General features: G+C 47.6%; 1 protein-coding gene across 4 annotated transcripts in view; it reads right to left on the bottom strand.

Annotated features, from left to right (window-relative positions):
- Positions 1-15,484, bottom strand: part of ZNF532 (zinc finger protein 532) — a 112,877-nt gene that overhangs the window by 21,098 nt on the left and 76,295 nt on the right. For 3 of the 4 annotated variants that reach the window (XM_024984570.2, XM_059881102.1, XM_024984572.2), the window contains 2 exons: positions 14,105-14,267; positions 10,518-10,799 (listed from right to left, as the gene is read on the bottom strand). The exons of the other annotated variant lie outside the window; for it this stretch is intronic. In XM_024984570.2, the coding sequence (XP_024840338.2) occupies positions 10,518-10,799; positions 14,105-14,267 (445 nt within the window). The remainder of the gene's footprint in view (positions 1-10,517; positions 10,800-14,104; positions 14,268-15,484) is intronic. 4 annotated transcript variants of the gene reach the window in all.

Here is a 15,484-nt window from a genome sequence, read left to right as displayed (position 1 = left end):
AAGACTGAGCGCTGAAGAATTGATGCTTTTGAACTGTGGTGTTGGAGAAGACTCTTGAGAGTCCCTTGGGCTGCAAGGAAATCAAACCAGTCAACCCTAAAGGAAATCAACCCTGAGTATTCATTGGAAGGACTGATGGTGAAGCTGAAGCTCCAATACTTTGGCCACCTGATGCGAAGAGCTGACTCATTGGAAAAGACAGTGATGCTGGGAAAGATTGAAGGCAGGAGAAGGGTCGACAGAGGATGAGATGGTTGGATGGCATCACCAACTCGATGGACGTGAGTTTGAGCAATCTCCAGAAAGCCTGGTGTCCTGCAAGGGGTCGCAAAGAGCTGGACACAAAAACAAACAAAACTCCTGGAGCAAATGTGGGCATTTTAGGTCATGAAAGCAACTGCTGTCCACCCCCAGTCCATGGCCCATCGGGCCTATACCTCCAACTGCCTCCAGGGGGCTCCAGGGGCAGGGAGGGAGCCCAGGGGCACAGGAAGGGGCTGAGGTTTGAGAAAACACAGGGTGTGGGGGCGGGGGCAGGGGGCACCGGTCTGGGTCCCGGGCAGTGGAGGCCAAGAGAGGAGGAGAACCGCTCCTGGGTGACAGCGAGGGAAGGCAGTCCCTGGCTGTGGGTGGTGGTTTTAGTAAGAAACGTTCTGAAGCCAGCAAGTCTCAGGACCTTCATCCAGAACAGACGGAAACGTTATTTCTCCCACGTGGTTGCAGGACCAGCCTGGCATCCAGGGAGCCTCCACACCCCCTGAACCCCGAGCAATAAACAGGAGGTGCCCAGGGAAGAAGCCTCGTCCCCGGTCTCCGAGATCACAGCACCCTGCTGGGTCCCTGCAGGGGTGGGGACAGCCCGCGCTGCCACACGCCCTGGGACAGAGGACCACCCAGCTGCGCTCCAAGTGCAAGGATTCTCAGTGCTGACCGGCGCTGTAAGTGACCTTCTAACACCCGTTCAGTGAGCCCCTTCTGGCCGGACGGCTTGCACCTGCCAGGTGGAAAGGTACAACGACAGGCGCCATCCACGCTTACCGAAGCAGCCAGAGGAACCTGCCGCAGGCTGGGCCTGGCCACAGCGCGGGCCGGGGCAGCCTGGCTCCCCGGGGCCCTGACCCGCTGCTCGGGGCAACTGGGGCCCTGCTTCCACCCGCCAGGATCGCCCTGCTGCCGACGAAGACAGAGAATAAGGAGAGGACGCACTGTCGCGACTGAGGCGGTCACAGGCGAGCAGACAAGCACAGAGGAGCCCCGCGGGGACAGCTGCTGGCAGGACTAGCTGAATTCACTGGGGAGTGACCCGGATATGAGGCGAGCACAGGGATTCCCAGGCAAAGGGAACTGCAAACGGCAAAGCCAAGGAGGAGGCGTGGTGTGCGGGAAGGGCCGGAAGCAGCTGGGGTTTTTTTGCTGGAACCACAGGAAAGGGCTTGGTCGGGCAGGTGTGGGAATGCCCAGGTGAGATGGCCAAGGGCTCAGGACCCCACCACGAACACACCCATGAGGGCTGGTCCACTCGTGACAGACAGACGGCAGTCCCAACAGGTGCTCTGGCAGTTTTGTGGAGACCTACCACACACCTGTCACCTAACCGCTGGGTCTGAGTTCTGATCGGAGGTCGACTGGTTCTATCGCAGACCCTCTACTGGGACCACTGGCTGCCCCAGCTCTGGCTCCTCCAGCCCCTAAAATCCTACAAGACTTTCACAGACACATCTGCTGACCTGAGAACTGGGACTGAACACATCTGCCTACTACTTTGTGTTATTAGATTATTGTACGTCTTTAAAATTGGGCTTCCCTAGTGGCTCAGACAGTATAGAATCCGCCCGCAATACAGGAGATCCAGGTTCGATCCCTGGATCAGGAAAATCTCCTGAAGGAGGGCACAGCATCCCATTCCAATGTTCTTGCCTGGAGAATCTCAGGTACGGAGGAGCCTGGCGGGCTTCAGTCCATGAGGTCACACAGAGTTGGACACAACTGAAGCGACTTAGCACGCACAAACACGCATCCCTAAATTTGAGGATTTTATACTTAATATTCAGTGGAATGTACACTGATAAGCCTTGTCTGATTTCAGTGATTTCATAGTGGCCACGTCTTTCCCTTTAGACCATATGACTGGGCATGTATAAAAATAAATTTAAAGCCCTTCAACTTTGTTTGCAGAAACCTCTGGTGAGTTTCCAGAAAAATGTCTCCTAAAATAGCTGCAATGAACATCTGAGCAGACATAAATGTTTTACATCTAAGAGCAAATTTTCTGAAACATCTGAAGAAAAAAATCCCTTCCGGCTATAAACAAAATTGGGAATAATATTTTACAATCTTATTTAAGTCACATTTTCAAAAGAATCTATTAATCTTTCTTGAAGGTTTTATTTTTCTTCATTTTCTGTCGCTCATGAAACAGTAAACTTCAAAAGTGGAAACTGGTCACCCAGCTTGTCCTTTTACCTTCTTTGAAAGGAGTCAGTCAGTTCAGTTGCTCAGTTGTGTCTGACTCTGCGACTCCATGGACTGCAGCATGCCAGGCTTCCCTGTCCATCCCCAACTCCCCAAGCTTGCTCAAACTCATGCCCATTAAGCCCGTGATGCCATCCAATCATCTCATCCTCTGCTGTCCCCTTCTCTTCCCATCCTCAATCTTTCCCAGCATCAGGGTCTCTTTCCAGTGAGTCAGCCCTGCCCCAACCACGGCAGTCATTCCAGGGAAGTCCTGAGTCCCAGCTAAGGAATCTAAGACTGTTACACTCAACGTTCTCCCCAAACCACAGGCACACGCTCGTTTAATGATGGTATAACCAACTTTAGGCAAGGCCAACCGCCTAAATTAAACTGACAGTGAGGAAAGGCACATATTAGCTGTTCCATATTAACACTGAAGAGCCAACGAGACGAGAACTGAGCACTTGTATCAAGCTTCTCTGCTCTGCAAAGAGTGGCTGCTTATTAGCAGTGTATTGAGGAGGCAGGACTGGAATCTTACCTCTGCCACTTACAAGCTGTAGAGCCTGGGGTAATAAAATCAGCCTTCCCTACGGTTCCTTTCCTCGTCTGTAAAATAGCATTAGTAACAACGTCCTTCTCGGGGCCTGCTTCGAGGATAAGTGCCCTGTTTATTAAAACGGTGCACACCACGCGGGCAGGGAGCCCTCGCCCGTCATTTCATCAGCCCACCTTCCAACTCAGCGCAAGTCACCAACACCATCAGCAACGACATGCAGTTTAATATGCTTTGAACCAAAACATTTGACACTTTTATATTAAAAGTTTTTCACTGAATCACCAAGAAGACTTATACAATCATGTATAGTAAACTATACTAATAAACTATGAAACATAAAGTATAGTAAAATTATAATAAATGTATAATTTCAATTATAAATAAAATATTCAAATACTAAAATACAGTCTAAAATTTTAAACATGTTAAGATTATAATAAAAGACTAAATATATTAATAAAAATATCAACTTCAGTGGCCAAAATTACAGATGTGTACGTGTGTGTGTCGAGTTGCGTCTGACTCTTTGTGACCTGATGGACTGCAGCAAACCAGGCTCCTCTGTCCATGGGATTCTCCAGGCAAGAACACTGGAGTGGGTTGCCAGGCCCTCCTCCAGGGGATCTTCCTCACCTAGGGACTGACCTGCATCTCCTGCAGTGCAGGCAGATTCTTGACTGCTGAGCCATCAGGGAAACCCCAAATTAGAGCTAAGTCTCCTAAAAGCAGCAATGCTGTATGTTTCTTACACAAAGCATTAATACACAAACTCTAGCTTACGTGACCTTCAACTCCTGGTTCACAATTAAGTGCTCCTGGTCACAGAATATGCAACTCACTTAAATACATTTCTCCTGAGACCCTAAGCAACCACAATTAAATTCTAGGCCAAAGAACAGGAGAAACTGATTTTTTTTCGCCTCTCATTAGGATGGTATAGTTTTGGCAGACAGTTAATGTCACCAGAGCTGGAAGATGAGTTTCAGGATAAAAATCTATTCCTCTTCTTACAGTCAGATTAATTAAATAAAAGGCCTTTTCGTATCCCTAAGTAACGAGAGCCTAATGGCAACAGGAATGCCTCTGCTGCTGCTGCTACTGCTAAGTCGCTTCAGTCATGTCCAAATCTGTGCGACCCCATAGACGGCAGCCCACCAGGCTCCTCTGTCCCTGGGATTTTCCAGCAAGAGTAGTGGAGTGGGGTGCCACTGCCTTCTCTGAGGAATACCTCTAAGTAAGGCTAAAAGAACGAAAGCGGAACTGCATGACAACCAACTCCAAAAGTTAACTGCAAACAGTCTGTTCATATTCCTAACTAGTGGCCAATAAATACCACAATAAAACAGGAAGACAAACAAAAAGCTGAGGTAACACTTTATAATCCTAAAAATGTTTCAGAAAGATTAGGGGAAAAAACTTCGCCCTAACACATATTTCAGAAGCGTAACTAGGATCCAGGCTGGATGGGTGCTTTTAAAAAACACATGCACACAAACACACAGGAAACACACCACGATTTAACAAGCACATGACCGCACACTCGGCAAGAGCCCCGCTCAGCTTCCAGATACCCCCATCCTTCCGCGCGCCCTCCTCCTTTCCCACCACTTTCCCTGGTGGCTCAGAGGTTAAAATGTCTGCCGGCAATGTGGGAGACCCGGGTTCGATTCCTGGGTCGGGAAGATCCCCTGGAGGAGGAAACAGCAACCCACTCCAGTATCCTTGCCTGAAGAATCCCATGGACAGAGGAACCTGGTGGGCTACAGTCCACGGGGTCGCAAAGAGTCGGGCACAACTGAGCGACTTCACCTTCACTTTCTTTCTTTCTCTCCACCTACGTCTCAGAGTATGCCGGAAGCGTATTTCACAACAGGAAAGATAAGATGCTGTACCAAGTATTCCAGGGAACCTGCCACCGAGGCCAAAAAAGGAGGCGCTAAGATCTGGGAGGCTTTTCCTAACGGACTGACCAACTCACTGGAAACAAAAACATTAAGACATCCGGGGGCCTCCCCGGCGGCGCAGTGGGCAGGACCCCGCCTGCCAATGAAGGGGACACGGGCTCGATCCCTGGTCTGGCAAGGGTCCACGTGCTGCAGAACAGCCAAGCCCGTAAGCCACAGCTCCTGGAGCCTCTGTGGGCCGGGTCCGCCCCCAGCGTCGCGGCCAGGAAAGCTGTCCTGGGGACATGTGTGTGCTGATTTGCGCTCTCCAGGTGATTCCAACGTGCAGCCAGTCTGCCAGAGACTAGGCGCCACTGGCGGTCACAAGAACTCTGCAAGTTCCGTTTCAATCTACAAACTGGATCAATGGAAGAGGACGTGCTTTTTGCCAGTGGACAGCTGGTGTGAGAAATGCGTTTTAGACCGTGACCACATATGCACGCCTGCCTCCTGGGAGCCATGGCACCACTGCACTCATCACTACGGGCGCTGTCACTTGGTCCCGGACTGAGTCCAAAGGGCATCCTTCCCATCCCCGTGTGGGTGGTCACCTGGCATCTGCCCGAATCTGCCTGCCCATGACAAGTAGGTACATATTTCACCCACAGGGCCCCAGAGTCCCTGTAACTTAATGGTTCGCCTATGGAGGATACAGGTATCAAAAAACAGCTATTAAAGCTCCCTCGGACTCCAACTTCTCTTTCCCTCCTGAGACTGTTTCCAGACCCTCCCCCTTCCGGTTGCCTTCCTGAGTGAAGGTGCATCACTCCCCGCCTCCAGTCAGGGCCACGAGAACCCGGGTGGCACCATTTCCAATGCTGCAGAGACGGCACTGGGTGGTTAACAGAACCTGTCCCCCACCCCCCACCAGGGCACAGTGACGACTACGCTGCCCGTGTGTCTGGCCACGTGACTTGTTCTGGCCAGTGGTATGTGTTGCACGTCACATCCAGAGTATAAGGGCATGTGATCCTTCAGTTTCTTTTTCCCCCTCCCCTACTGCAGCGGCACCCATGCTGAGATGACAGGGATGAAAGAAACTGTCTTGGTCACTGAGTCACCGAGGGACAGATGCCCCGGAGAACTGTTCACACTGGTGACAAACTGCACGGGCAAGAAATACACCTTTACTTTTGTATAAATCAATGGGCTTCAGGGAGCTTTACTGCTACCTAGGGTGCACCATCAGAGAAGGCAATGGCACCCCACTCCAGTACTCTTGCCTGGAAAATCCCATGGACGGAGGAGCCTGGTGGGCTGCAGTCCATGAAGTCACTAAGAGTCGGACATGACTGAGCAACTTCACTTTCACTTTTCACTTTCCTGCATTGGAGAAGCAAATGGCAACCCACTCCAGTGTTCTTGCCTGGAGAATCCCAGGGACAGCGGAGCCTGGTGGGCTGTCGTCTATGGGGTTGCAGAGTTGGACACGACTGAAGCGACTTAGCAGCAGCAGAAGCAGGGTACACCATTGGTTCTCAAAGTGTAGATTTATGAGAAATGCAAACTTTATCAGACTCCATCCCAGACCTACTGCATCAGAAACTGTGGGGGTCTTGGGGCCCAGAGCTGAGTGCTTATTAAGATCCCCCTCTCCCAGGGGGATTCAGAGGCACAGTCAAGGTTTGAGAACCAGTAGCTGGATTTCAATGCCACATCAAAGGCATTTAACGTCTCTGCAGCCACAGAGGACGGGTGGACTTAAGACAGGCAGACAAAGCTGGAATGTTTTTCATGCAAGATAACTGAACCCTATCTGCCCCACATCACATCCATGTGCTTGATTTTTTTAAAACCTAGATGAAAAGTCCGTGTTTACTCATTCAGTTTTATCTTGTAAACTCCTTCCCAGCTTCTTTCCCTACAGTCAAAAGTCATTGGTAGAAATGCTGGGTAAAATCTGATCTGAAATGGCAGATTTCTCTCCAGAGAGAAACGAAATCCTGAATCAGCTATAAATTCAACATCCCATCTCGACCCTTCTGCGCAATCCTACAAAGAACAGTCCTGGGATGGAGACGGAAAGAGTCTCCATCTGTGCTGTTACCTAGCCACCTACTACCAAGTACCCTGTAAACAAAAGAAAATTAAGATTTACCTAGGGCCACCCACTGTTAGAAGTCAGCACGTTCTCATTCCTGGTGCTCAGAACCAAGCTATTCAGCAACGTTCTCTGAAATGGTCAGGCTCAGAAAGGCCAGAGAAAGGAGTCACACTCAAGTGTGCCAGCCCCGAAACCCCATGCTCCTAATTTCTAGAAACAGAACTGGACCATCTACACCCCCAGAGAACCCCAGCGAGCCCCAGGAAGTCTCACAAGGTCCATTGTGACGGCATCTAAGTTCCACAGGTCAGTGATGCAACTCTGCCTCAGGATCCAAGTGGAAGCTCGGCAATGGTCCCTTGATGGGCCGGGGCACCGGGCAGCAAACGAGAAAATGGCTCCAACAATCACAGATCACTGAACAGCTCTCAGAGCCGAACAAGTACAGACAACTTTTACCTTTTCATTTACCATCAGGTTCCTGAAATTCTAGATTTAAGAGATCTGTGAGAATGACCTCAGATACTATCTCACTGAGGGGATACTGATCTGAGGTCCCCGGGACACTCCTAGAGCAAACAAGAAAGAATGTCCGGTGGTACATGAGCCCCAAAACTGTATATAAAACTGCATATTTGTACATTTATCTGGGAGAAGGCTCACCCCTTGAATGCGACTGCTGGATGAATAATACTGACAACAAGCTCATCTTTCTGATTTTTTAATTTGAGAATAGTTTAAGCTCCTTGTTGAGCAGGCTTAAAGCTCCTGTAAGTTATACAAGAAGGTGAAACACTTGACAGATGGCTGGATTTCGGGGGGACTGGAATGCAGGGAAGAAACCACAGCTGTAGACAGAGATTTGGAAGTTACACACACACACAAACATACATACACATATATACATGGGTACATACATACATACACACAGTATATACATATATGTGTATACATATGTATATATACGATGTATATATGTGTATATACACAATATATATATATATACGAGAAGTGAAGCTGTGAGGGTAACTGAAACTTCCCAGAGAGAGAGTTAAATGTTTCCAGGACAGAAATGTTTTCTCCTGCTTGCCAGAACACCGAGGCGAGTGTATCGTTGCACGCTTAGGGTAGACAGAGCTTTCCAGGAAGAACCGCCAATCTGGAAAGATACCGGCATGGCTCAGGGAGGTGAAGACAGAGGGGTGACCACCTGCTCGAGCGGGAGCCCCGGTGAGGCGGGTCTGGGGGGCCCAGCTGAGAGCAGGGGTGGAGGGTGGGCACCTGCAGGGCTCTCTGAAGGCAGGAGGGAGACTGGGGGTGCGGGAGACTTGAAGCTGGGGGGCGGGAGTGGGTGGGGGGGAGACTGGGAACATTCATAAGGATGCCTGCAGGTGGAGTGTGGACAAAAAGCGGGGTCCCCGCATCTTCAAAGTGAACCCTGAAACCCTGGAAAGCCAAACATCCCCTCTGCGAGGGGCGGTGGTCCCGCAGCAAAGGTTCCCAGGTTACCTCCTCATCCCATCAGCTTCCTCTGAGCCTTCTCTTCATCTTACATTCTAGACACAGTAACTGTCACACGTGCAAGAGTATTTAGAAGAAAAAAATTCTGAAATGTTCCAAGTTGTTTACAGAAATCTCCAACGTGTAAGAAACGAAGGGTTTGGACTCCCGGATAATTGTTACAGTCTGCTCTTCTTTTAACGTTTATTAAACCCAGCTCAGGTGCCAAGAAGACTTTTCTTAGAATCTCCACATCAGGCTCTGAAAGAGCTACCGTTCATGCATTTACATAATTGCTTTATCAAGTACTGCTCATAAGAACTGCCCAGTATTTAGCAGGAATATTCTAAGACGCTTTGGCCCATTAGGGGCATCTAAGGTTGAGACAAGTGAGCCACGCGATACTAAAGCCATTCATATTTTGTAAGTCACCAGTTTTTATACGAGGAGATTCTGAATCAAGTGTAGTCAACCAAAGAAAACAAAACACATCTTTCTGCCATTTGTGATCGCTGTGATCAGTGCTCAAGGGCACGTGTACGTGAATGTGAACTCAGGTTCACGTGTGAATGGCAGGAAGGTCGAGCGAGACGGCTTCAGGAGCGCCTCCAACAGCATAAATGAGATTACAAGGTAATGCTTTTACCTGACTTGTAAACGCTATACAAACAATCTTTTCAAGGATCTGCTGCTGCTAAGTTGCTTCAGTCTTGTCCAACTCTCTGCAACCCCAGAGACGGAAGCCTACCAGGCTCCCCCGTCCCTGGGATTCTCCAGGCAAGAACATTGGAATGGGTTGCCATCTCCTTCTCCAATGCATGAAAGTGAAAAGTGAAAGGGAAGTCGCTCAGTCGTGTCCGACTCTTAGCGACCCCATGGACTGCAGCCCACCAGGCTCCTCCATCCATGGGATTTTCCAGGCAAGATGCTGGAGTGGGGTGCCATTGCCTTCTCCTTCAAGGATCTGGTATATACTAATTACAATCCCTATGCACTTTTTACACAGTTTCCCCAAGAATAACTATGTGTTTCTTTTTAATATAACTATGGCTTTATTGGCTTAAATTAAAGCAAAAGATGGTTGCTTTAAAAGTATAGAGTATCTGAACTGAAAGTGGGACAAGCCGGCATTAGGTGCCTCAGGACGTGAAATAAAAATATAGCACCCATGATGTATTCCCGTCTAAAAATTCACCCTGAGTCGAATCCAACTCCTAGGTACCACGGGACAAAAAGAAACAAATTAAACAATGTCAAAAGGAAGCAACTACCGGAATCCAGAAACGCGGGGGTACAGTCTACAAGACACATAACCTAGCGTTTCCAACAAGTCAACTTTCAAGACTACAATACAGCAGAAGGAAGGCTGAGAGACTAGCAGAGATTTAAGTAACACAGCGACCGAATGCAAGCAGACGCTAGAGATCCTAACTGCAACAAACCGACATCTCGGCTGCTTTTATGAAGTCTAGTAATGTGCGTTTAAAAAATCCTTATCAGTTAGAGATGCGAATTTAACTATTTTAAAAAGAATAAAAAATACACACACTGAGATTTTTGGAGATTTTGAGTTATAGGAGCTTCTCCTAGACAGTTTAAAGATGAGGTCTCTCTTCTACCACCATATTCAGAGAGAATCACAGAAGTCATTACAAATGTTACTGATCATTTTCAAAACACCCACGTTCTTTCTCTCCTCCTTTTTCCTTTATCTGCTGCAGAGCTCACCAGGAAATTCAAACGCTTCTGTCAGTTCGGTTCATCGTGGTTCTCAGTTTTCGTGGCTATAAACACAACGGCAGTAGATAACTCCCCGCTGGCCTTGGGGTCATCAGCAAAAATCACAGAAGGAGATCAGAAGGACTTGGAAAGCCCATTTTATAGACTAAGAAACTGAGGCACAGAGACCATTGAGTGATTTTCGAGGTTACTCCCCTCATTCCCAGCAAAACCAAGCAAGCACCCGCAGCTTGGAACGTCTTCCTTCCACCGACAGAGGCTTTCAGGGGCCACTTACCTTCCCGTGCTCCTTCCTCACGTGGGAAATGTAAACATCTCTCTGCGTGAACAGCCGGCCACACTCCCAGCACGTCCACCCGGGACTGGCCACTTTCTTGGGCTCCAGCGACTTTTTCACAGGTGACGGGGATTTCTTTTCCAACTTCTCTTTCCCGTTCAGGGATCGGGTGTCCTCTTTGTTCTGGTTTGCGGAGTTTTGGGTTGTAGGCTTGATGCTCAAAGGCAAGTTTATACCCAAGTTGGGAGGCCCTTCGATACTTTTCAACGTTCCATGCATAGACTAGGTTATAAAAAGAGAAGAAAGATCTTTCACAAGCCACACCACTAAAAGAGAGCACAAAGACCATCTTACTACATTACAGACGTTTCAATACGATCTCATATTCATTCAGAGATAGTCCTTAATACAGCAAGAAGAAAACCAAAATACACACTTGAAGAGAAATAAAGGAGCATTCACCTTTTACAGCTGCTGTTAACTAATTAATGTGTTTCTAGTTTCAAATAATTATTAAGGGCTCGTTTGCTTGTGCCATTTTAAAACTCGAAAAGAAAGACCAGTACTGAGGCCAAATCGTCCCTGGCACGGTGTGTCCGCCAGCGTACCAGAGTGAGTCCCCTCTACCCGAGACCACTTCTGAGGCAGAGCGTTTTCCTTCCACGCCTACCCGGAAACGTTCAAACAGGCAGCGATACTCAGGAGCTCAAGCCCCTTCGCTGGCCAACCAGAACAAACACCTGAGGCCAGTGGTTAACAGCAAATCTTTCCCCCACCGAACGCCTTTCACATTCTTGAAACACTTCTTAACAGTCTGGGTTTCTGCTGGGGAGAGTTCTGGTAATTCTAATCTCGCTCCCATCCCAATCCATTCCTTTTTACCGACAATATGCAGCACCCAGACTTGTGAACGATCCACAGCAGCTGCTCAAAAAGCCTGTCCAAACAGCTCGTTTAAGATGATTAACACAAGGGCCTCAACAGCCTCAACGTAAACTCTCAGGATTTCAAATTCCTCTGGGGTAAAACTAGTGCAATGTGATCCTGAAGACCAGCTCACTTAGGCTTTTGTTTTGAGCTCTAGAAGCCCAGAGTCCACAAAAATAAAGGCAGCAAACCAGTCTGTGCCTCAGTTTATCTTTGGATGGGGCTTCTCTTCTCATCAGCAGCCTCTGAGCTCTCGAATCTTCAGGAGGACAAGCCCACCCAGCGCACTGGGTCCCAGAGACTCGCACCCCACAGACCTCAGCGCCCCAGTGCTCGGCGTCAGCAGAGGCACCTGTGTTTAAATGGCCCTTTGCAAGACAGAAGCCAAGTTTTTATATTTTTAACCATTTAAAACCCAGAGAAAACCACCCCCGAATCTTCTGATAAAACTTATGAAATAATTTTCTAGGCAAATACATTTCCACTAACTAAAAAGCTGAAGTGAGAGTAAAGTAACAAAGTATTTATTCTAAAGGAGCTTTATTTTGCTTATAGAAACACCAAAAAAGTGGCAAAGAGTTCTGCTGTGACCACACAGCAACTGAACGTGTGCAAAAATGAGAATTTCTGATTTGCTTGTTTTTACATTTTAAGTAAAAAATAAGATTATTTATTAAAGACGAATGTCTTTTTTTAAATAAAGGAAATACAACTGAATTCTCCTGGAAATGATGATTCCTTAGCTCCTGTACCAATAAATAACCTGAATGCCTGTAACTTCAAAGTTTACTTTAAAGGCAGACGCCGGCATGGAGCACAAGGGCCCCACAAAGTGAACAAATCCACTGTGGCAGAGCAAAGAAATGATACAAACTGGATTAAACTGGGCCAATGGAAATCCACCTCTAAATAAATATGTCTGTAGAAAAACACTGTTTCTGGTCTCCTTTCTCTTAATTCCTTCCACATGAAAACCTGACCAGCACAGACATCAGACAATGTAACTTCACAAGCTCAGATACATAAACGTAAAAACAGGGCGCCCCGACACTTGTTCTGACCTGGCTCTGAATACACAGAGGCAGGACGGTGCTCTAGAATGTACAGAACATACGTGAAGTAAGAACGTGAGTGAGCATCCCACTGCTTCTGTGCCATGGAGTCTCGTAAAGGTTGAAACGACTAAAAACCATTCTTTCCTCCTGGTGGGCACAGGTTTAATCCCGCTTCTTCAGTCTCTTGTTTCCTGGAACCCTGTATTCCTCCAGATTTGCTATTAACACAGGAAGACCCTAACCATGCCACTTGCAGACATAACGATGAATTCCAGAAAGCAGATAAAAGCCTCTTAAGAAGCACCTTTTCTTTCTCTTCTTTGCACCCCACCCAGCCCTCCTATTGAACATTTAAAATATTTGAATCTAATTCCCAAGTCCCTGTGTTTTTATTTAAGCAGTCTGTAGTTTTTCCTGATCATTCGTTAAATATTTATTGTCAAGGTGATTTTGTAATTTTAGAAAAAACCTTTAAAACCTCTTAAGAGGATCTTACTGTACTTAAAGTGAGAATGACGAAACCCGTCTCCCATGCATTTTATCCTCCCTAGTTCCACCACGCTGTCACTGCCTGCGCCAGGCCTCTGGCGAGTGGCCTCTCGGAGGCTTTGAGTCTGTTTTAACAGGCAGTTACGCTCCGTGAGCTCATACACATTCAACACAGGAACTTTCAAGGATTAACACTGCCATCATTTAACTGACCCGAGGTCAGAATAATTTAGAGATTTGATGTGCTCTTTCAAATGACCTTTTCTGTATAATACATTTAAGAGAAAAACTAAGAGGCTGAGTTCATGGTAATACTGGGTCTGCTGTTTCTCTTTTTAAAAAGGACGTCACTTTAATCTCTGAGAGCTGATGGATATTATCTCCTAATGACACAGGAATAAAATTGCTTAACCTTCTCCCAGTGGACAGCTAAGAGGCTGGTAACTAAGCTGTCCTTAGTGAGCTTAAAAGGCTATCGAGAGATTCAGGTGCCCCTTTGGGGAGAGAGTGGGTCGTCCAGACTGGACACTTATTCACTTCACAGACTGAGCACCCATCAGGCGCCAGATACTGTGCCGTATCCTGGACACCGTCAGTTTACATGGAAACTTGCTTTAAAAAGAAAAAAGACTATGAGATTCAGGGGTGTTAATTATAATGCGAACAGAACTGCTCAAGTAATTTCAAGGGGAAAATCTTTATTTTTCCAAACATATCAATATTTATATGAATTAACATAAATCATCAGAGTCCCTATTTCTAAATCCTACCTAACACCAAGTTCTCAAAAAAGTAAACTTCACAGCCATCATTTTCATAGAAGAGGGAAAATAAAAAGTCTATGACTGTATTATTCTTCGTACAGTCAGGGCATGCATTTGTTACTTGGCTCTGATTTTTTTGTGATATGCAGGCCAGGACTCGGGATTAAAAAGCATCTCTCAGTCAAGAGAGCTCGATGGCTGCACGCTGTCAACTGCTCACTAGCAAGGACCAGCGTCCACCCCTTCCCTCAACAGCGCCGCTCGTGCTGTCCCGTAGTCTACGGCTCAGCCCTGACTTACGACCGACGTTTGCATCTACAGCTCCCTGAAAGGACAGAGGAGAGGCACGCACCTTGATATGGTCCATCATGAGCTGCTTCTGTGCATATAAAAGAGAACAGTCTGGACACTTGAAGACAGACACCTTCTGGTTTTCGATGTGTTGGTCAAAGTGGCGATACAGCAGGGTTTGCAGGGTAAATACGGTGTCGCACATGGAACACTTATATATTATTCTAAAACAGAAGAAAGAGGTGCGGGGAATGTCAGTCAGCCCTCATCGCTCAGGCCAAAGGAACCGCCACTTCACATCCAAGAATTCAGGAGGTGAACGCACACAAACGCAGTGAAGAGAACAGAACGGTTTAGCTTTGAGACAAATCTTCCAGAGCAACATTTCGGTACAGACACACTCCGACACATCTTCACTTGTGAGCTACTTTAACAAGAGCAAAAGCATCCTTTCGCTTTTTTTTTGAAACAGTTTTAAAGATCAGACGAGGGGATGGTGCTACCCTAACCTGAAAGAGAAACTGACTGATGAACTAAGCAGGCCCACACATCTCGGGATGCCTGAACATGCTGCTACTTGCTGCAGGTTTTCTTTCAGAGTTAGTAGAATTTTACATTTGAATCTCACTATTTCTTTGCCTTTCCTTAACACTGAAAGCCCTGCACCAGGGAACAATTATACATGAAATACAGACCCATAAAAGAAAATCCACAAATCAAACGTTGCTTCAATGCTTGAATACCTACTGTCTCTACCTGGTTTAAAATAATCACTGTCCGCCACAAACCACTTCCCTACCTAGTACGTGACTGCTAGGCAGCCCCCTTATGTGAATTCAGCGGCTCTGAGCCTTCTGGACACTCCCTTCACCCATCAACACTTTCCGCTGGATCCTGAGCGGGGCGGGGGGTGGGGGGTGTCTGGGAGAATCCAAGGACCCAGACTCCTCACTCCCAGCCTTCACCTCCAGGGGTTCGCCAGGACACTCAGGGGGTCCCCATTTTCCAACACAGCCGTCCTGGCCCTGAGAGGAGACCCTGGGGGTGCCAGTGTCTCCTCTGAAGAGCCAGGAGCACCTGCACAGAAAACTCCAAAGAGTAGCGAGGGGAACGGCAGAGAGAGCCTGGCCCGAGTCGGCAGTCCAACAAGAAAGAACACCCAAGGCATCCTCGCCATTTCTGCAGGATGGCGGAAAGGAGGGACGCCGTCCCTGGGAACCACCTGTCTGTCCTCACAGGGTCTTTGTATTTCTCTGCCCCAGAACTACAGATTTTCCCCCTCTTTTTCCACATGAGTTTTATAAATGTAACGAGCATGAGCAGCATATGATTTTAGAAGATCCTGACATGTCAGCTACCCTGGCATAGAGCACAAGCACCCGTGACTGGGAGAAGGGGGTATTTTTTTAATATCAGACGTGGTTTACAGGATTTTATCATT

The sequence above is a fragment of the Bos taurus genome, chromosome 24 (genome assembly GCF_002263795.3).
Source record: "Bos taurus isolate L1 Dominette 01449 registration number 42190680 breed Hereford chromosome 24, ARS-UCD2.0, whole genome shotgun sequence".
Lineage (NCBI taxonomy): Eukaryota > Metazoa > Chordata > Mammalia > Artiodactyla > Bovidae > Bos > Bos taurus.
Note: the sequence above shows the minus strand (reverse complement) of the source record. Positions and strands in the feature narration are given on the sequence as shown.